Source organism: Antechinus flavipes, chromosome 2 (assembly GCF_016432865.1).
Source record: "Antechinus flavipes isolate AdamAnt ecotype Samford, QLD, Australia chromosome 2, AdamAnt_v2, whole genome shotgun sequence".
Classification (NCBI taxonomy): Eukaryota; Metazoa; Chordata; class Mammalia; order Dasyuromorphia; family Dasyuridae; genus Antechinus; species Antechinus flavipes.
The window spans coordinates 367,421,842-367,445,371 of NC_067399.1; the positions used below are offsets into that span (position 1 = coordinate 367,421,842).

Genomic DNA, 23,530 nt, shown 5'->3' on the forward strand with positions numbered 1-23,530 from the left:
TTGTCTTATCCTCAGTCTCTCTCCTCTTTGTTTTATCTTCACCTTTTCTCAGTTTCTACTCCAACAGATATGCATTATTGTCTTCCCCATTTTTAGGAGAAAAAAAAAAACAAAATCCTCACTTGACCATACCATCACTCAGCTCTTCATTGTAATCTGATTTTTGAATTCTGTCATTCAAATCAAACTGTTCTCTCCAAAGTTACCAATGATCTTCATCTTTCTGAGCTTTTTTTTGTTTTTCAAGATACATGTAAAGTTTTCAACATTCACCCTTGCTAAACCTCGTGTTTCAAATTTTTCTCCCTCCTCCCCTAAACGGCAAGTAATCCAAATTGGTTAAATATGTGCAGTTCTTCTAAACATACTTCCACATTTATCATAGCTGCAAAAGAAGAATCAGATGAAAAGGGAGGGTTAAAAAAAAAAAAAGCAAGCAAGCAAAAGACAACAAAGGTAAAAATATTCTGTTGTGATTCATATGCAGTCCCCAAAATCTTCTCTCTGTATGCAGGTGGCTCTCTTCAGAAATTTACTGAGTAAAATTGGCCTGAATCACCTCATTGTTGAAAAGAGCCAGGTCTATTAGAGTTGATCATCACATAATCTTGTTACTGTGTACAGTGTTTTCTTGGTTCTACTCACTTTACTTAGCACCATTTCATGAAAGTCTCCAGGCCCTTCTGAAAATAGATCAGATTGTTTCTTATGGAATAGTAGTATTCCATTACCCTTCCTGAACTCTTGATTTTACATTTCAACAGTCTGCATGATGCACTCTCCTTAGATTTTCATGTTATTGCTATTTCTTGATTCTTCTCTCCACATGTCTGTTCCTTTGAAGTCTTTTTTGTTAGATCATCATCCACCTTTTATTCCAACTGAGTATGTATTCCAAGACTGTTATGTACATTCCATTTCTTTACCTATACTCTCTTGGTAAATTCATCATCTCTCAAGGGATCAATTTTCACACTGAAGATAATGCTCATGTAAAACCTCACCATATTGAGTTGTAGGTCAACTATGCATTGGACAGAGTGTTGAGCCTAGATCAAATTCATATAGGATAAACAGGAAAAAATTAAAACACTGGAATTAAAAAGAAGTTGGTGAAGGTTTCCTACAGGAGAGATTTTATTTAGAAGTCAAGGAAGTCAGTAGTTAAAGAGTACAATGGTGGGGAGAGGGTGAATGTTCTAAGACAGCAAGAAAAGATTCCTGCAGTCAAGAGATGGAATAACTTATTGGGATTGAGAAAGGATGTGTGTTGGAGGGAAGATATAAGAATAATGTACAGTAGAGAGGACTAAATTATGAATTTCAAACAGTATTTTTTATGTTTTCCTGTTTATTCTGTATACACCTTGTTTTGCATATATTTGTTTGCATTTTGTCTCTTCCATTAGATTGTGAGCATTTTGAGGGCAGGGAATATCTGTTAAGTAACAATGCTTATTTCAGTACTAACTTAGTAGAAATGGCGTCTGAATAGTACAAGGGGAAAAAAGAAAAAAGTTTAATTGGGGGTCCCTAGGGAGTTATATAAAAGATGCACAAAATGGCTGATAAAGAGTGATTTTGCTCAGTTATTCCTGGCCCTTTTGTTTTTCCTATCCTATAGATGAGCTGATAAGTAGGGCCTGGCAAAGACAATATTTACATGTAGGTCCTGCAGAATCAGTCATCCCCATCCTCCGTGGCAAATTTTGCCTCAGATCTATGGGTTGGTGTCCTCTAGATCTTGCTCAGTAGATTCTCATTTTCTTTCTCATTGAAGCTACTTGACACTGGGGTATATGGAGTGTTCAAGGAAGACTAGCATCTCTTGTGAGGGCTTGCCAAGTTTTTTTCAGGTCTGTTTGTCCATTATTGGTGTCCACCTTAATCTAAATCTCACCGGTGGCTTTAAGAAACTGTAAAATGTGCAGCAGCTACATCCTGGTAAATGTTGAGGCTAATGTTGAAAGTAACTTGAGGAGGCCACAAACCTGACAGTGAGTTAGGGAAATGTGAAGACCCCCGTCCTTTCATTACAAAGGTAACTGAAAGCAGGCTCTGTGGAGCTCATAGAACTTAATTCAGATATTGAAGATGCCAGAGTTCTTCTCCATTGCATTCCTGGCCATCACCAGCTTTCTCTTTACTTTTGTCTTGTCGCTGGACTTTGATAACTCAAAAAGAGAGAGACTGATGACTGTGCAATTAAGACGTCACCTTGTGATGTCATTGATCGTCTTTGAAAACATCAATCTTGACTCCTCACCTCATTGTTTTCTTCATAGAACAGAGCTTCGAAATAGTTAAAAAAAAAAAAAAAAAAGTCCAGTGTTACAATTTTTAGAAAATAAGGAGTGTGGAGGAGTCTGCAGATTACAGTGAGTCTGACTTCAATTCCTGTCAAAATTCTAAAATGTTCTATTATAAAGATGGATGAATGGTTAACAACTAGTGGGGAAAAAAAGATAACCAGAAAGAAACCTTGACTTAAGCAAGAACAAGTTGTGCCAGTCTAACTTGATTTCCTTTTTTTAGAAACAAGATTATAAAACTGGTCTATTACAAGAATGCTACATAATTTACCTAGTTTTTGGCATAGCATTTGATGTAGGGCTAGAATTGTACTTTTAAGTGAATTTCAAACTAGTTAAATGGCCAGATCCAAAGATTATTTGGGTTATATTTTATATTATTAGTTCAGTATCACCTTAAAATGAGGTTCTCCAGAGATCTTTAGTTGTCTGTATACTGGTTATGATTTTTATCAGTGACTTGGATAATGGCATAGATGCAGTCTTTCTCAGATATTTGAAATGGGGGAGGGATAGTTAATGTGATACACCTCCTGAAAATCTGGAAAAGCTGCTAACAATGATTTCATTCTAAGGTGAAATTTTTACTCTTGGGCTCAAATTTTAATTTTAGTAGCATAAGATGAAGGAAATCATAGTAGTTTGTCTGAAAAAAGTTTAGGCGCTTCACTGGTACAAAAGTCACCATCATTATTAAGTTAGAGTAAATGTGGCAACCAAAAAAAAACCCCCAGGACTTAATGTAAACTTGTGCTACATTTAAGAAAGTATGGATTTCAGGAATAAGGAGTTAATGATGATCGTGATGTCCTGTAGTTCTGTGTTTCATTCTAGCTGTCACATTTTGGGAATGTTATTGAGAGAATTACTAGAGAGCTATAAGGAGATGAAAAGCCAGATGAGAAGCAGTGAAGGATCCTTGCATGAAACTAATTGAAGGAACTGTTCAACCTGGAAAAAAGATTTGAGGAGGTGGGATGTGGTGTCAAGACAACACAGTATTACAGTTTTGGAAGGGGAGTCATGTTGAAAAAGGATAAAGTGCTTCTTTTTGTTCATGGAGCTTTGAGGTAGATATTGCAAAGGTTAACATTTAAGGTTGATTCAAGCAGTAACAGACTTTCCATGGTTGTATTGTAGGAGTTCAGTGTAGTTGAATGGTTGATAAGATAGGATAGCTGGAGAATTGAAAGACCTGTATTCAAATCTTATTTCTGAATTTTATTACCTTTCTAACTTCTCTAAAATGAGCTCTGTGATACTTGAATGGGTGGGCTGGCACCCATTCTTCAAGAAGAGGCTGTGTAGGGGCAGCGAGGTGGTACAGTGGATAGAGCACCAACCCTGAAGTCAGGAGGAACTGAGTTCAAATCTGGCCTCAGATACTTAATACTTCTCCTGGGCAAGTCGTTTAACTCCAGTCAACCCAGCAAAGTAAAGAAATAAATAAATTGTTCTAAGAAGAGGCTGTGTGGCGTTTGTTCTGTTATTTAGAAGGAATTGTCTTTTAGGGCTGTTAGACTCGTTGGATTCTGTTTTCTTTAAATTGTGAAATTTAAATTGGGGATATATGTATTTATAGAAAGCTCTATTCAAAAATATGAGGAAAAAAGCAAGAAGGTAAGAATAGCTTACATACTAGCAACTTGTAGAATGGGGGAATATATATGTGGACATACAGCAACAAATGGACAAAAATGATGATTCACTTAATTGAGTAAATTTCATAGGTACCCAGTATATTTTATATGATGAAATTATTGTATTCAAATGTAAATAGTCATCAAAATACATTTAATTCCATTTCATGGTGATTTTTCAAGTAGTAACCTTTACAGGAGGGAATACTGAAAAATTCAAAGCCTTCTAGTCACCTGTGTGAAAGAGTATTTAGCCTTTTATCCATTAATGGAGATTGGAATTTGGGGTTGTAAGCTTCCAAGGATTATTAGAACAGTGCTGTCATTCTTAATGTGTTCATTTTTTAAAAGGGCTAAGCTTACTTTCATTGTACCTGCCCTTTAAAGATATTGTAAATTAGTTATAGTTGTTTTGTATAATTTTTGTTTGTTTTTATCCTCATTAGGTAATTTTGCAGATAATCTCTCTTCAGAAGGTTGTTGTAAAGAAACTGCTTTGCCAAATATTAAAGCACTGTCGATATAAAGAATTGATGTATATTAAAATTAATATATTTTTTCAGTTGATGACTAAATGGAGTAATTTAATCACATTCTTCCTTAGGTTCTTGCCACTGCATTTGATCCAACACTAGGAGGTAGAAAATTTGATGAGATGTTAGTAAATCACTTCTGTGAAGAATTTGGGAAGAAATACAAACTAGACATCAAGTCCAAAATTCGTGCATTGTTGCGACTTTCTCAGGAGTGTGAAAAACTCAAGAAATTAATGAGTGCAAATGCTTCGGACCTCCCTATGAACATAGAATGTTTCATGAATGATGTTGATGTATCTGGAATTATGAACAGGTATCTCTTGGGATTTCAAGATAAGTTAAAAAAATTTTTTTAAACTTAGATTCTGCTGTATTATTCTTAACCATAATCCTAAAATATGAATTCAATAAGTGATTCTTGTTTGAGATGATTAATAAGTTAATGTCTGTGACGAGCAAAACTGAAAGCACAGTTTTCACTGTGGCCAACAAATAAATTTCTAATAAAACAATCCACCATTCATTCACAAGTTTTGATTAGTATTTGTTAGGTCATCCTTCCATTAATGACCAAACAAATAGTTTAGATTTAAGAAACTTGTTTATTTAATCTTCAGAATGTATCATTCCCTGATGACCTGACTTTTTTTTTTAATAAATCTTTTTATTTTCAAAACACATGGATAGATAATTTTCAACATTCACTCTTGCAAAACCTTGTGTTCCAATTTTTTTCCCCTTCTTCCTTTCCCCCAACTTCCTCCTCTAGACAGCCTACTGGCTATCATATATACATCCTTTCACAATTACCTGATGGCCTTCTTCAAATTCATATTATAAGTAAGTTCTTGACAACAAATAATCTGTCTCTAGGCCTTTCTAGTTTGCTATATAGACTCTGACAGTTTATGTTTATTTGGCCTGGTTGTCACTTGACTAGGAATCTTTTTGATAAAATAGAGGATTGTTTCATTCTTTGTATTACAACTTCAGTGACTAGCAAGTAGACTCCCTACTACTTAGTAGATATTTAATAAATACTTGAAAATACTGGAGAAAGATGACCTTCACTCCTTCTTAAAAGGTATGAAGTAGAAGTTAGGAACAATTAAAGATGCTACTTATTAAGATTAAAGATATTACTTAAAGATGCCACAGTTTTTATTGAGGCTGCTAATTAGCACTTATGTGTTGGGTTGTGAAGAGATGGTCTCTTTAAAGCACCACAGTTTATTTGGAAGTTTTAGGATGTTAAGGAGGTAAATAAGTATTTTTTTTGTTTTTAAATCCTAGTTTGTTCAAAGGAGAATGTAATTTAACTTATAATTTCTTAAAATAGGAGCAAATTTCTGGAGATGTGTGATGATCTCTTAGCTCGAGTGGAGCCACCACTTCGAAGTGTTTTGGAACAAGCCAGTAAGTTCTTTATTATTAGAAAATAAGTAGTTAATATGTCTCAAAGCCAAATATATAACTACTGGGAATTAGACATTTTAATTACTATTTCCTACAATTGCCTGTAAAAGTTCCATAGTATGAACTGATTGGTTGTTTTACTTGGGATGATTTTTATCCCTCCCCCACTCTTCCCACCTTTTCCTGAACTAATATTTAGGAAAATTCAACAATAGAGAATCCAGATTATAGCCTTAATAACTAATTCATATCTTTTAAACTAAAATGTTGGTTCCCTTTTTAGGAAAAAAAAAATTAAAATGTTATTGATATTCTGAGTTAGAGATTTGCTTTTTTTTTTTTTTATGGTAATAATTTTTGATGTTTCATTAGTGTTGAATATTTTGTTGGACAAGTGATTTCTAAATATCAGACTTCCCAAAAAAATTAATTATGATTAAAAATGTTGATATTTTGTTTTGAAATAGGCTAGCTTTTCCCAACAAATGCTTTTGTAAAATTGCATTTGGGGGGGAGGGGGAAGGGGGAATGGGTTTATCCATTTAGTTATTTTACAGAAAGAATGTCTTTTAAGCTTAATAATGTAATACTAACTTTGATTATATTTTTAAAAAATATATTAGTTGTGATGTTTTCTATGTGCTGACTAGATTCTAGTTTTGTAGATAAAACCCTAAAAGAGTAAGTCTTAATACTCATTATAGTTACGTAAGTTATATTTAGGTTGGAGAAGAGAAGCTGAGTGTACCCTAATAATTGTCCTTAGGTATACATACGAAAGGCTTTTCTATGGAAGATGGTGATCAACCGTTATCACCAGGAAGGCCAGAACAAGCGAAAATGGATTCAGTTGCAGAGAGAGGAGTTGAGGTTAGACATAGAAATGATTGCTTTATACCTAATAGGCAATAGAGATAAAAGCAATAAATGATTGTTGAATTAATGAATAGAAACAAAAGTTATTTTGAAGGAGTGATTAAGATGCTATAATAGACTCATGTGAAACTTGGGAGATGGACTGATACCAGAACAGGCTTCCTTTACTTGGATGCCTTGATAACAGCCATTCCTGTCATCTTGGCTGAAAAAATTTTCTTTGCCAAAACAGTCTATTTTTTTTCATTGTCAGATCGATAGTACCATCAAACTTGGTAACCTGACATGTCCCTGTCTCATAGGAAATTTTATTTATATGATCCAAATGCCAATATACAGATTCAGAATGGGGGACTCTTAAAAACCAATCAGAACATTGTCTCTCTGACAAAATAATCCTTGGGGTAACACTAGTTAAAACAAAATCACATATCCAGTTATGTATACACTAGATGACTAGATCGTCATTTATATAATTCTTTCTGACTCAATTTACATTTTTTTACTTTACTCTGGACCTTCATTGTCTATTCATGTGGGTAATGAAAAAAATATTTGGTAATGAATTTTTAAATGTAATAAAATCAGTGCCTTTATATTTTATTACAAGCTAATAACTCAGATTTTAGCAATGTTAAGTATTTCTTACTCTTTTAAATAGAGTTAAAGAAAGAGGATATTTATGCAGTGGAGATAGTTGGTGGTGCCACTAGAATCCCTGCAGTGAAAGAGAAGATTAGCAAATTCTTTGGTAAAGAACTTAGTACAACATTGAATGCAGATGAAGCAGTCACACGAGGGTGTGCATTGCAGGTGAGTTAATTTCATTAGCTAATAGCAGATTTCAGTTGATTTCACTCAAAGCCATAGGTAGATTGTTTTGTTGGACATAATATGGCATTGGTTTGTTCTTTCATTTAATTGATTACCATTTGATGTCAGATTATAAGCAATTTTCATTAATATTTTAATTTAATTTATTTAATTCAAATTAACTTTGGTTTCACTATTAATATTCAAGTTATGATTTTGAAATATAACTTCTTAAAAGTAATTTCTGTGAAACAAAAAAATTGTACTCAATTACACATGTTAAGCTAATATAGCAATATATAGTCACTTTAAAACTAGGTGATTACCAGAATTTTGACAAATTATGTTGTGCTGATTGGCAAAAAGGGGGAAGGAACTAAGATTAGATAATGTTATAGATGTTGCATATTCCTTTGTCACTAAAGTCATCTTTTGTTAGTTTGGCAAGCTCTATATGAACCATGCCATGCATATAAATAGGTGATTTTTCAGAAGACAATTTTATAAGACAGCCAGCAAAAGCTAATTCTAATACAGTAAAATAAACATGTGAATTCAAATATGTGCATTTTTTTAAGGTAGCGCAATAAAATTTTTCAGAAATTAATAAATTATAAATATGTTGATCATGTATTACATTGTTACCATTACATTATTATTTTTACTTGATTAATTTGTTGCTTTAGTGTGCGATACTGTCTCCTGCTTTCAAAGTACGAGAATTTTCTATTACTGATGTAGTGCCATATCCAATATCTCTTCGATGGAATTCCCCAGCAGAAGAAGGAATAAGGTAATAAGATCTCCCAGATACTTAATACTTTCATCCATGTTCTTTGTAGTAACTTTAACACTTATAACGAATTATATATAGCATAGATTAAAATAAGACATGTTTATCAGAAAAGCTGTCTGACTAATATTTTTGTATGCATTGTTTGGCATCATGCTTAGGGGAGTTGAGGTATTAAAATGTTAGATGACAGTGTTTGCCTCTCCTGAATTTATAGTCAATTGTATCTTTTTTTCTTTAATAGATTGGTAAAATGTTTTCTAGAGAAAATTTGGAATTGTTAAAAACCAATAATAGATTAAAATTAGAATGTGCTTTAAAAATTCATGGGTTAAAATATTGTGATTATTCTAAATGTTTCTTTTTTCCCCTTCTTTTTAGTGATTGTGAAGTCTTCCCGAAGAATCATGCAGCTCCTTTCTCTAAAGTTCTCACATTTTATAGAAAGGAACCATTTAATCTTGAGGCCTATTACAGTTCTCCTAAGGATTTACCTTACCCAGATCCTGCCATAGGTATTTTAAAGGGGTTATTCTCAGAAATGTTCCTGTGTATTTGGAAAATTGAGAAATTAGAACAATTTCTAAAATTTGGTTACAGTGGAAGGAATGCAAAACTCTGAGTTAGTACATGGGTTCACTTAACTTCTCTGGTCTTTACTTATCATAAAATAGGGGAGGTTTAACAAAATGACTTCTCAAGTAGTCCTTCCAACCCTGATCCTACTAAGTTTCAGAACTAATAATATTAGAAAATACTTAGTGCCTAAGATGTATACATTGGTATTTACAACAGTTGATTGAAAAGAAATGGAATGCGTGGTTTTGACCTTAATTTTTGACAATAATATGTTGTTATCCTCACATTTATTTATTTAATATGAGTAGATGATACAAGAAATTACAGTCAGGTTATATTAAATGCTAAAGAAATGATAGGGGGTTGTTTGATTTTTAGAGAATAAAAAAATCATTGATAGGCTATTCTTGTTGGGAAAGGCTTTGTTAGAGAATAATGGATGGATTTGTATTGGAGGTGAGAGATGAGAAAGCATCTATCTCATACTGGGAGGTTAGTCCAAGCACAGGTATATGTTTGAATAAAAAAAAAAAATTAAGCCAGATTGACTGGAGCAATAGGTTCTTATTTAGAAGTAGCACATATAATATTGGAGATCGATTGTAGAGTGCCTGAAAGCTAGAAATTTAAATTTTAGCTGTAGCAAATAACTGGAAATTATTAAGGTGGGTGTAAATGTGAGTGACCACTGCAGTGACTTTAAGTTATGTAGTAAGACAATTTTGACAATGACATGAAAGATGCATTTGAAGTATTAAGAGACAGTAGAGTTACTTTGATCATTACAGATGCTCTTACATTAATTTAGGCATAGATTGGCAGATCTAGATTAGGATGGTAGGAATGAAGAAGGATAGAGTGCTGTAGAAGCAAGAATTAACTAGTATCTAGGTATAAAAAGAAAGAATTAAAGATGACTGACTATAATTTTGAGTATACCCCTAAGTTTTATATTACTTAAAGTGACCTTTGAAATTTTTTTGCAAGTGTCTGAGATACTAATTGTATTAATTTGGTTTTTAATCAGAATCTCCATTAGTAGCTTCTTAGTCTCATTGTTTTGTTTTTTGCTTGTTTTACAGTTAGTTTCTTTTATTAATTATTGTTCTCCTCTGTCCCTCATATGTTTAGCCCAGTTTTTGGTTCAGAAGGTGACTCCGCAGACTGATGGATCCAGTTCAAAAGTTAAAGTAAAAGTTCGAGTCAATGTACATGGTATTTTTAGTGTGTCTAGTGCATCCCTTGTGGAGGTACACAAGTCTGATGAAGGTGAAGAGCCTATGGAAACAGATCAGCATGCAAAAGAGGAAGAGGTAATCTTGGGCCTTGAAAGCCTGCACTCTTTAAGCCACTACAAAAATGGTAAACTGGCTGGATGGTTAATATTTGACAGATTACTGTCCTTGTCTAGGATTATATATTGTGTAGCACTTTTTAAATGTTAAATCCAGTTGGGTAGGGCTGCTAGATAGTGCAGTGGGATACAATGTCAACCCTGGATACCTAATATCTGTATGACTCTGGGCAAGTCACTTAACCACAATTACCTTTCTTCCTTTCACTAAATCCTTCCAAAAAAAATAAATGAATGAATGAATTTGTTGTGCAGAGACGTTAAATGATTCTCACGGGTAATTTGTTATTTTGTCTTTTAGTTCTGTTGTAGTATCTAAAAATTTTAAAGATTTTGAGTAGATGAATTCTGCTTATTTTCTTTATAATAAATTGAATTATGTCTTACGGAAACTTGTAGATTTTACAGAAAAATTGTGATTTTAAAAAAGTTTTTATTAATTTTATTATTTTTATTTATTTATTATTTATATTATTAATTTTATTATTTTGGAGGGGGAGAGGTTGTTAGGGCTTGTTACAAGGGATGACATTTTACTTAAGACTTCAGACTTTAATCAGATAAATCAAAAAGGGAATCAAGTCTTTCCAAATAATTTGACTTGAGAAAGAGATTCTGTTGACCCTGATTTTGTAAATCTTTTTGAATCATCCTATCTAAGAACCCTCTAACTAGTTTCATCTGTAATTTGACTTAATTTATAATATAATCTGTTTAGTTAGGTTTGTTTACTTAGGGGATATGTGGGAATATTACTGTATTTAACTAAATTTGTTTACCTTTTGTGATAATGAAGTATGGAATTATAATCTGTCATTTTTTAACTTTTGTAGCCTGTAGTTAATGATTTTAACGGAATTATTTCTTTGCTACTTTGACATTATTTTGTCTATAAGGAGCCTTCCTAGAATCCTAATTTTTATTTAAGGGTTATTTTTCTATGCCTCTGAATCTATGCTTAAGCATAATAAAAACCTAGATTTTTATCTTTCTAATTTCTGCATTTTAGTAGAACTATAAGCAGTTAATGTATTGCATGAACCCAAATGAGATAATTTCTCCCTTTACTCAAGTCTGACTCCTGTCATTTCCATACTCAGTAAACCCCATGATTCCCTCTTGAAGTTGGGTTAATGTGTAAACTCATCTTGTTTGCTATTCCATGCCCTTTACGTCCATTCTAGCTTACCTTTTCATCATAATTATGTGTTACCTCTCACCAGTAGATAGTGCCTTCCCTAAACTAGGAGGAAGAGAAAAAGAAAAGTGAAAGAGGATAGGTTTTTTTTCCATTGAAATATAAACTTAAATAGGAATGTTTGCATTCTTTACTTTTGTGTCTCCCATAGTGCTTGGTACATAGTAGGTGCCTTAATGGTGCTAATTGGTTGATTACTATGTGTGTGTATATAGTGCAGACACCATCTTTCAACTTTTTTATATCATTGTTGTTCTGCTTTGCTATTATTTATTTCTCCAGGCCCAGTCTTCAGACAAAAAAGCCAAACTTGAATGATTTTTACTTGACTGTGAGAATTTTGCATGTAACAGATATATCAAAAAATGTTTGAATTGATACAATTTTATTATAAAAGGATGCTGAGGCAGTTATTTCCTCATCTACCCATTAATACTATTAGAAAGTGAAAGCATTGGGGCAGCTAGGTGGCTGCCCTGGATAAAGCACCAGCCCTGAAGTCAGGATGACCTGAGTTCAAATGTGGTCTCAGATAACTTAACATTTTTTTGGCTGTGTGATGCTGGGCAAGTTACTTAACTCCAGTTGCCTCAGCCAAAAAACAAACAAACAAACAAACAAGAAAGTGAAGGCATTAATCTAAAATACTTAAATCAAATTTGGTTTTAGTTTTAAAAAATAAGTTTTGTATTGTGGGGGAGGGATAAACATTTGTTTGGTTATGAAAATTAAATTGGAGAAGTGAAACAAATTAGAAAATAAATACACAAGGATATCAAAGAATAATCAAGGGTGGAGTTTGTTATCCCCTTCTAGAATGTAAGCTTGGAGACAGAGACTGACTTTATTAATTGGAATGTGGCCTGAGATTTAAAAGAAACTTTTTTGCTTTTTACCTTTAGTTTTGCACTGTTGAAGCCTCCTTGGGGCATTAATTCTTGCACCAAACTTCCCCTTGTAGAGGAAAGACAAGATTCCAAATCTCTCCCAGTTGAGGAAATATTTTTTTTTTTTTTTTTTTTTAAGGCTGTGGGCAATTTTCAAGTAAGCTCTGAAGAGCCTGGGGCTGGGGTAGATATTCTGCTTAGTTGCTGAAAATTGTTCACCTTTACTCATGGTTTTATTTTTTGCTCAATACTGGATGTCTCCTTTCTCGTGAGAAAGAAATATATTTCTTCTGCTTCTCCTAAGACAAGTCTCTGGGTATGCCTTGTGTATGTGCAAGGCAAGGACCCTCACCACACAATGGTATTGTGTAGTGTGGTTCTGATTGAAAATCTATTCATAACCACTCCCATATTGACTATTGCTATATTTTGTCATCTTTGCGTATTTTAGCTTTGTGACTTTGATCAAGTCATTTAACTTCTGCCTCAGATAATCTGTAAATTGAGGATAATATGAAGTGCTATAATAATGCTATATTTATTTTTAGCCATTATTTATATTGGGAATTGGGAGCAGCTTTTCCTTTTTTTTATAATCAGTTTATTTTATCTTTTGTAATGGCCATTTTCCCTTGTTTGGGAGAAGGATATATCACTTCCCCATATATGTGAAAGGTAAATGATATGCTTTTCTTCCTAATTTTTTTATCTGTGATCTTTAATCATGCTTTCATACTTGTGTTGTCTCATTTTATTAAACATTTTATAATTACACTTTTATTTAAAATGTGTACATTTCTGGCTTGACTATATTAAATCTAATCTCATCTTTTCATAGAAGATGCAAGTAGATCAAGAAGAACAGAAAACTGAGGAAAACCAACATCAGATACAAGGGGAAAATAAGACAGAATCTGAAGAAATGGAGGTATAAGATTGCATTTGAATCTTCAAAATAAGCCGTATTAGGCATTCTTTTGTTTTAATGCTGAAGAATTTTTATAAGTTTTGTCGTTTACATTAACTGTGATTAACATTTGGCTAGAATACAAGCCATCAGGAAATGTCAACATTAAATTTGGATTAATTATTAATAAATAATCCAATTGACTGGATAGGATGCTATTAGTAATTAAAGTATCCCATAGACATTGTATTTGTGTTAACTGATTTTTCAATAAAAATTTTGGAGTTTGTTTTAATATTTTGTTTTTTAAAATTTGCATTATTTTAGATTTTTATAAGTATAGCTTATAAATACTAGCATAACTGATTAGTTTAAATTTAATCCATGTGGTGTAGCTTTATATTTAATTTTGATTGTATCTGTGAAAATCTTTTGAAGGAAAGCATTGTTTGTCATCCAGTTTGATAAGATAATGACCAATTTTGATGGATAAATTTCTTCAGCTATGTAAGTCAGTTTTCAAATCTAAATTGTGTTAGTGAAAGAACTTTTAAGGGATAATTATGGTCTTTGTCCAGATACCTTACATGACCACCTAGTTTATACAAATAAACAATTGAGCAAGCAGCAACAAGGAAGGTACATGTTGTCACACCTGCTTAGTTGTTAGTCCCTCCTTTTCCAATATTGCCAGGTATTTAGGCAAGTGTTTATATTTTTAATTAGCAAGTAAAGAAAATCTTTTTTAAAGGCTCTGGTTTTTTTTGCACACTTAACAATTTCTCAGAAATTCTTCCATAAATACTAAAATATGTAGTAAATATATACTTTTTGTATGTGTGATAGAGTAATATTCTAATTCATAGACTGAGTTCCAAGGGACCTTAAAAATCATCTAGTTTGAAAGCTTACATAAAGCAGAAATCTTTTTTTACAATTTACTGCAATGTGGCATTAAAAGACTTTTACAGACTTAATTTGGAAACTAACTACCACTAATTTATTACATTATTTCTAGGGAGGAAATGCATTCCAGTATCAAACTGACTTAGATCAAATTTTGCTTCAACATCCAAATGAAAATTGAAAACAGTCTGTCCTTACATATTTGGTTGTCATTATTTTCTGTTTTGTAGACTTCTCAAACGGGGTCCAAAGATAAAAAAATGGATCAACCACCTCAAGCTAAGAAAGCAAAAGTTAAAACTACCACTGTGGATCTCCCTATTGAAAATCAGTTGTTATGGCAGATAGGAAGAGAAATGTTGAATTTATACATTGAAAATGAGGTAATTATTAATGTCTTCTTAGTTACAAAACTTTGGAACACAGAGACATTTGAGTTTGGTGGATTAAATAGATTTTAACTTGAGATATCTTTGTTAATCTTCTGGATCATTACAAATTGTCCTGTTCTATGGAATAATTTGTAGAATTCAGAGATTTATTGAAGTGTATGTAATGTTTTTGAATTCTTGAGCTTTTTTCCCTTTCTTCCAATACAAATCGTACATTAACAAGTACATAACATACTTTGGTCAGAGTGACATAACTTGTTGGCCAGAGGGAGAATTTATTCTGAATTATCCCAGATTGTATTGCATTCCATTATTGTTGTTAACTGTATTAAGCAATATGTTTTATTTAGCACACATTACCAATTAATCCATTTGTTTTCAAATTTCTTATTAAAGTATAAGAATATTGTTTGTTCCTAGTTCTCCAAGATATGTTCTCTTCCCACTAGTACTGACATACCATTTGCTAAAATCTTCTTTGAAAATTTTTTTTTAATTCAGTACTGAAAATGTGTTCTTTCTTAATAAAGTCATTCTCTTGTTAGGAGGGCTTGGTTGAGAAATGTGGGAAGGTTTTTTTTGTTTTCCTCCTGGACTCTAACATTCATAATTTTGCATTTTTAGCCAAAATCTTGCTAATTTAGTTTATTCTTTCTCAGGGTAAGATGATCATGCAGGATAAGCTGGAAAAGGAAAGAAATGATGCCAAGAATGCAGTGGAAGAATATGTTTATGAAATGAGAGATAAATTAAATGGCCTGTATGAGAAATTTGTTAGTGAGGATGTAAGTATTGGTTGGGAAATTAAAAATTTGTGCTCTTTGAAGATCCATGAATGTTTTGCAAAATAATACAATTAGTTCAGAATGAACATGATTATTTGAATCTATAGAGAACAGTGATTGAAGTTGATCAGAATCTCGAATTTCATGGATTTGACAAGTTTTTATTGTTAGAATACTAAGGAATTTATATTCAAATGGGGCATGGGAGTTGAGGGAGTAAACATTATATATATATGTCAATTCAAAATTATATGAGGTAAACATAAAATAATCTGAAACATGAAGAGGAGGATACAAGTGACTTATAAGTATCAGGAGGGAATCTTGTAGACTGTGGTACTTGAGCTAAGCCTTGCATAGTTATAATAATAGTTGCTAACATTTATGTAATATTGCCCATGTGCCAATCACCATGCTAACATGTTTCAAATATCTCATTGATTCTCACCACCTTTAAGGTAAATGCTCTTTTTATACCCATTTTACAAACAGCAGTCAAGTGATACAAGCTAGTCACATAGTAAGTTATCTGAGGCCAAATTGAACTTAAGCCTTCCTAATTCCAAGCCCAGCTATCCATTGCACCACCACTTGTCTCTGGAGTTTATTCTATGCATTGGAATATGGGGGTAAGAGGGAACAATTTTCTGTGCAGAAGCAGGAAGATAGGAGATAGGTACAATACTTGGACTTGTTTAACTGGAACAGAGCATGTGTGAAGGAAAATGTGTAAAGTACATCTATAAAGATAGGCTGAAGTCATGGTGCAAAGAATACAAAATGCCTAATAGTGCAGTTTGTGTTTTATCCTGGAGGCAGTAGCAGTTGACAAATGTCTTTAGGTTTTTTTGTTTGTTTGTTTTTTAATTTAAAAAAAATTATTTTCAATACACATTGCTTTATGAATCATGTTGGCAGAGAAAAATCAGAGCATGGGAGGGGTGAGGGAAAGGCAACAGGAAAAAGAAGTGAATATAGCATGTATTGATTTACCTTCAATCTCTGTAGTTCTTTTTCTGGATGCAGTTGGCATTTTCTGTCCAAAATCTATTGATTGCTTTAGATCACTGAACTACTGCAAAGAACCAAGAATTTGAGTTGCTCATCACACATTGTTGCTGTTATTATGTATGTTGTATTCTTGGTTCTGGTTGTTTCACTCAGCATCCATTCATGAAAATCTTTTCAGGCCTTTTTAAAATCAGCTTGTTCATCTTTTTTTATAGAACAATAATATTCCATTACCTTCATATATCAAAATTTATTCAGCCATTCCCCAATGGATGGTCATCTACTCATTTTCTAATTCCTTACTATCACAAAAGGAGCTTCTATAAACATTTTTGCACGTTTCTTTCCTTCCTTTATGATTTCTTGGGGTCATTATTAGCCCAATAATGACACTGCTAGGTCAAAGGGTATGTCTAGTTTGATAGTTCTTTGGGCATAGTTCTAAATTGCTCCCCAGAATAGTTGGATCATTTCACAAATCAACCAACAATGCACTGTTGTCCCAGTTTTCCCACATCCCCTCCAACATTCATCATTATCTTTTCCTGCCATTTTAGCCAATCTGAGAGGTGTGAGGTGGTACCTCAGAGCTGTTTTAATTTGCATTTCTATAATCAATAGAATTCCACAAGTTTCTTGAACAAGGCTTTGACTGTTGTTGAACCTAGGTTTGGATAGATTGGAGAAGAGAAATTAGGTAGTAGAAAGGCTTGTGGCTCTATAAATAGAAAAAGGAAAGTAAGGCTTTTACTGAATCATTTCAATTTTGGGAAAGATGTTGGTGGTATCAACAGAGAGAAGAAAACTATAAGAAGAGATGTGTTTGGAGGGAAAATAATGAGTCATATTTTGAGCATGTTGAGTTTAAGGTGCTTCCAGAACATCCATTTGGATTGTGAGACTACAGTTTGGGAAGGAAATTAGGGCTGAATATCTGGATATAGGAATCATTTGCATGGAAATAAGTGAATCTGTGAGAGTTGATGAGATTATTGAAAAAGAAAAGAAAGTTTGGGGATATTCATGGTAAGTGAAGGAGACTGAAGAGTGGCCATACAAAACCAGGCAAGAGCAGTATCACCAAAGTCCAGAGAGGAGAAAAGTGGGATGGGGACAGAAGTCAGCATATATTAAATAGTAGTGTCACCTGCTGTGTTTAGTTAAGAAGAATGAGAACTCTTAGGAAGCCATAGGATCTTATTTGGCCCATTAGAGGTAGCAGTTTCATATTAATGATGATATGGGGGAAGCCAGATTGCAGATTATGTTAACAACTGGGTGAGAAAGGAGAATAAGTAGAGGCAACCAGGGTAGACATTTTCTGGGAATTTTTAGTGATTGAAAGGAGGAGAGAAATAAGATGATTGCCTGAACATACTTTATAAACTAATTATTTTTCTTTCTAGATTATATGTATGTATTAAATATTTTTATGCTTTTAGGATCGTAACAGTTTTACTTTGAAACTAGAAGATACTGAAAATTGGTTGTATGAAGATGGAGAAGATCAGCCCAAACATGTTTATATTGATAAATTAACAGAGTTGAAGGTAAAATATTGTTTTATTGTGACATAATGAAACTGCAATAAACTTTAACCTAAAATTTCCTGAAACTATTAATACCAATAAATTCAGCAGAAGTCAAATCTATCTTGGAACCTCATTCCTAGAGGTTTTAGGGCTTCCTAAAATATCTACCTAGGTATAATAATGAGCAATAACAATTATAGCCAGCATTGTTGTAGCATTTTGAGGTTTGCAAAGTGATTTGCATATATTCCATTTTATATGCAACAACCCTATAAGGCAGGATGGAAAGGATTTTACAGAAATTGAGGAAGATCATCATGTGACTTTTCCAGAAACAACTGACCAGGGAATGTGTAAGGTATTTTTGAATTATTCATTTTGCTACTTTTATAATGAGAAAGTGCAATATGGTGGACTAATTATTTTTTTATTTCAAGTTATTATTGTTCTAATATACACAATCTCATTTGTAATAGTTATGTTATAGCATTGGCAATTTCATTGTAAATATGTATTTGTTATCAGCAAGTGCAGTTTTGAAAACTTTTTTCATTAGTGAGTGATGGAAAAGATGTTCTAATTTGATGCTGAAAGGATTGGGCTTTTAATGTGATTGGGGTTAAAATTTTAAATTAGCATTTCATGCACTGAGAATAGAATTTTAGCACAACATGCAATAAGGAAAAAACAATGTCAAATCAATAAACACTTAATAAAGAAAGTATTTTCTGCGTGGTAGGCATTGTGCTTTACTGAAGAGTAAAGCACCTCTCCCTGAACTGTAGCTTAGTTTCTTGCCTTTCTCCTTTTTGGCAGGAATAAATGTTGTGGCATTTGACTTGGGTATTCCTCAGTTTGACTGCTGTGCTTAATAGATATGGCCACAGAGAGGAGAAGCAATGCTAAGGTGATTGAGTGGAGCTTAGAAGCTGATTTATTACTTAGACTTGGAATTGATTATCCTCATGTCATAAATGGGAATTGAATATACTTGTTTCAAATATATAATTTCTACAACTCAGTGTTCTATATAACAAAGAAAAAATAATTTCCTTTATCCTGAAACTACCCTAATAATACATTGTGTCTTTCTTTTTCACCAAGAATCTGGGTCAGCCCATTAAAAATCGATTCCAGGAATCTGAAGAAAGACCAAAAGCATTTGAAGAACTGGGGAAACAGATCCAAATGTTTATGAAAATAATTGATTCTTTCAGAAACAAGGTATCTATTTCGCAAAGAGTTTCTGTTTTTAAGCATGTGTAGGTTTTTTCCTTAGAAATTCCCTTTAAATTATAGTGTTCTGTTCTTTAAAAAAAAAATCATCCAGGTTTCTGATTAGTGTTGTTGTAGTTATTTTTTTTTTTAAGACATTTTTTAGAATACTCAAGAAATTATCACTACTGTTTTTATATGTAAGGAGGAGGAGGCACAGATAGATTGATTTCATCTAATTTATGATGAAGCTAGTTACATGAGCAAATCCATGTCAAAGACCTGGACTCCAGCCACACTCTTCTGGCACCGATCTGGTGTTGAGTCTCATTGTTCTTTCTACTTACTACGCTGTGTATCCTCTAATTACTGGGTGTTTTAGTATTCCCTCTTACATCCTCTTGTAGGCAATACAGTATATTAAATTTTAAAAATAGTTAGAATTTTATAACAACTACTACATGCCAGGCATTTTACAGATGTTTCATTTGAGCCTCACAACATCTCTGAAAGATATTACCAACATCTTATAATTGGAAGAAATTGAAACAGACCAAGGTTAAGTACCTTGCCCAAAGTTACACAGCTAATAAGTGTTTGAAGTTGGATTTGAACTCAGATCTTCTTGAGTCAAGGCCCAATTGTCCTATTTAACTTCCTTCTAAAAACTGGATTGCAAACCCTTAATTTAACAGCTGAATATATTTTCTAATGCTTATATAATAAAACTAATCTTTTTAATTCTACCTAGTGAAAGACTTTTATAAGGATAAACATTTATTTTTTCTTCAACTCCTTATGCTAGCACCTTTTTTTAAAATGTGGAAAGTGATTTGAATATTAATGAAGCTTCTCTTAATTAATTACTCTCTTCAGATGCTTTTGGCATTTAAAAGTTTGTCTTCATAAAACATCAATGAATTATTTCTTCTTTAAAGATATTTGAAAGTACCTTGTTATATATTTTTCTGAGTGTAGTCTGACTTCTGTTTTGGTGTAAGATAATATTTTGTCTGTATTTTAGGAGGTGACAATATCTTAAGGCAGGCTGGCTTGAAAGATTGATTAGTTTTTCATCCTGTTATAGGACGAACAGTATGACCATTTGGATGCAGCAGATGTGTTGAAAGTTGAGAAGAGCACTAATGAAGCAATGGAATGGATGAACAACAAGCTAAATCTTCAAAACAGACAGAGTCTTACTGTGGATCCAATCATAAAGACAAAGGAGATTGAAGCAAAAATTAAAGTAATTCACTATCTGATCTTATTCCCATTTAGTTAGCTTAATTACATGGTTCAGTGTAGGTCTTGAGCATAATTTTGAGAGCAACATGTAAGTCACTTTACTATACAGAACTTGTGATAAAATGTCACTTCTTCCAACACTATTCATCCAGAGTTCAGTGAGCCAGTAGAGGTCATTTAGTCATGACCTCCCTCATTTTACAGATGAGTAAACTGAATTCCAGAAAAACTAAGTAATTTGCCTAGGCCTCACAGGTAGTAAGCATTAGAGGTGGGATTAAAATAGAAAAGTAAATTATTTCTTGGCCATTTACCCCCCAAAATCCCAATGCTTTTGTTTCTGTTTTAGGAGCTTACAAGCATTTGTAACCCTATAGTTACAAAGCCTAGACCTAAAGTGGAGCTTCCAAAAGATGATGAGCATGTGGAACAGAATGGACCACTAGAAGGACAAGGTGATAGCCATGGAGGGGTTCAGGCCACTGAACAGAATATAGATCCAAGCGCCTCCCCAGATTCTGAGAAGAAACTTCCTGAAATGGACATTGATTAATTCCAGTACTTGTTTATATTAAAGCCCATATCATAAAGCTTTAAGTTGTCAACTTTGTTCTAAATAGCAAAGAGAACAGATTAATATTGCAAGTTATTTAGAGTTCATTTTATGGTTTTTTTTTTCTCTTGAAGGGAAAATGTATTGAATATGAAAACTGCAAAGTGCATCAATACACCATCCAATATGTTGTCTGTTTTCCTCCTAGTTCTTATGTTGTATTCATTCATTTTGAATTTCCTAAAGCAGTAGTTATTTCTTCCCTCTTCTTCTCTTCCCCTTCCCCTTCTCCCCTCCGTTTGATCAGATTAAGGAAGAAATTTATTATGAAGATCTAGACCAGAGAACTGTAGTTAGCTGCAGATCAAGCTTGTTAGGAATACAACTCTATTTTGAACTTTTTAGGGGGTGGGAAGGAGGGAAACTAGAATGGCATGACTTTCTGGGGTTTTTCTGTAATACAGAAAATAATGATTCTCTGATTCTTTTTTTTTTTTTGCTTGTATATTAAGACACTCCTTAAATGAACAGATTCCCTCATAGCAAGTGCCATATATGTTAAATTTATTTGAAATATAAATTAAATGAGTGGGGACATTTTAATCAGGCATTTAGAACTGAAAGATGCTTCTTAAGCTGTGTTGTATATCCCAGTGGCCAAAGTTTTAGCAGGTCTTTAATGAATATATGATATGTTTTCCTAAATTTAGTAGATATGAAGTAAGGTGTATCAAGATAAACACTCAAGAAATGTACATTTTGGTCTCTATTCAGATTAAGTTGTTTTCTTTAAGGTGGTTACTCTTAACAGGAGTGCTTTGTCTATATTGTAAAGTGCTGCTTAGCCTTGAAGGGTTGCGGGAATAATTTCCTAGTAAGATATGCAAATTTCTTAAACTCATATACACACTGGCTATATTACGATAGAATATCTATGATGAACCTGCATATAACTCATGTGTGTTTTGAATCAAATAGATGCAAAAGATACAAAAAGTTAACAAATAAATACACTGGATTATTCTGCATGGGTATTAAATTGGTAAAGAATAGATATAATGGAAACCTTGGATATTTTCTTAGTGTTGGACTTCAGAATTTTGCACTAAAGCAGTGATTTCCAACTTTTATATTATGTAACGCCATAAAAAAATCTCATGGACTTCTGCCCCATCTGCACCCCAACTTATATCGTGGAATGAAAAAAAAAAGCTTAAAACTACTATGAATTCAGTGACTTAATTGAATTCATATTTTTTCACAATGGTAGCTGGATGTATTTACAAATCAGTACTACATATACATGTGAGACATTTGCCCTACAGATAGTTATTGCTTTAGGCTGTTTAGTGAGATGTGCGCCTTACAGTAACTTTACAGGTCTATGGTCCATAGATTGGATGCTTGCTAAAAAAGTATTCTTTTGTTACCTTTGGATGTACCCAGTGAGAAAGAGTAGTGTGTTGTGTTTAGTGTTTGGGATTCTATAGAAACTGTCATTAACAGCTTTTTTGTGTGTGTGGTAAAACTAACATCCCTCTAAATGACTTGTTAGTAATGTCACATAATAGAACTAATCACATAATAGATTTATAAGGCAAATCTTAATTCACATACATTGCAAATAATTGGGTGGAGGAGTGGAGAGAGATGGAAATACCATGGCAATTATCTATGGCATAATGGGAAAGTGGAATCACCACAGAATATAGCATTATAAATTAGAAAGGAGCCTCAAAACATCTGATCTGGCTTCCTCTTTTTAAAAAATGAGGCTATGATCTTAATGATATATTAGGTTACACAGGTAGCAAGTGATGTAACATGTTTTTAGAATTTAAGCCTTCTGTGTTCAAATACCATCATCTTTATACTGTGTACTTGTCCATTACCATTCTGAGGAAATAGAACATTGGTTCCTTTATATTCTTTGTTCAACCTAAACTTAATTCATAGGATCACAGATCTAAAGCATGAAGGAACTTTATTAATCAAGTATTCTAACATATTTGGAAGGTGGTTGTTGATTCTGCTCAGTTTGGGGACCAGATTGCCTAGGAATCTTGAATAATTTTGTGAGATGAATTTAAAATGGATTAGTGGAAACCATTTTAGGTGGTTAGAAACTGGGCTTGTTTAAGACCTTGTCTTAAGAGCCATTGTGCAAGGAGGGCAGAAAATAGGCATTTATTAAATGCCCTATATCTGAGGCATTATGCTAAGCATTTTGCAAATATTTCATTTGATCATCACATTAACTCTGTGAGACAGGTGCTATTAATCTCATTTTACAGTTGAAGAAACAGGGACAAGTTAAGTTACTTGTCTAGGGTCATCCAACTAGTAAGAATCTGGGGCTTGATTTTTGAACTCAGATTTTCTTGACTCCAGTCTTTATATCCACTATGTCACCTACACTGCCTAAGAGAAGAGTTGATCTGATTTGGATACAGGTATGAAAGACAAATAAATGCCTTAGTGGTGGGGTTTTTTAGCCTACAAAGGAGAGACACAGAGTCACAACTTCAGATAGATTTATCTTGAAAAGCATGGGAAAATAGGACAGTGGGAAATACA

General features: G+C 33.0%; 1 protein-coding gene across 1 annotated transcript in view; it reads left to right on the forward strand.

Moving 5' to 3' along the window:
• Nucleotides 1-21,160, forward strand: part of HSPA4 (heat shock protein family A (Hsp70) member 4) — a 37,730-nt gene extending 16,570 nt beyond the window's left edge. The window contains exons 7-19 of the mRNA XM_051978255.1: nt 4,557-4,801; nt 5,828-5,904; nt 7,442-7,593; nt 8,280-8,386; nt 8,768-8,901; nt 10,097-10,278; nt 13,243-13,332; nt 14,448-14,600; nt 15,269-15,394; nt 17,848-17,955; nt 19,042-19,161; nt 20,240-20,401; nt 20,750-21,160. Of these exons, the coding sequence (XP_051834215.1) occupies nt 4,557-4,801; nt 5,828-5,904; nt 7,442-7,593; nt 8,280-8,386; nt 8,768-8,901; nt 10,097-10,278; nt 13,243-13,332; nt 14,448-14,600; nt 15,269-15,394; nt 17,848-17,955; nt 19,042-19,161; nt 20,240-20,401; nt 20,750-20,953 (1,860 nt within the window). The 3' untranslated portion in view covers nt 20,954-21,160. The remainder of the gene's footprint in view (nt 1-4,556; nt 4,802-5,827; nt 5,905-7,441; nt 7,594-8,279; nt 8,387-8,767; nt 8,902-10,096; nt 10,279-13,242; nt 13,333-14,447; nt 14,601-15,268; nt 15,395-17,847; nt 17,956-19,041; nt 19,162-20,239; nt 20,402-20,749) is intronic.
• The last annotated feature ends 2,370 nt before the right edge of the window (nt 21,161-23,530 follow it).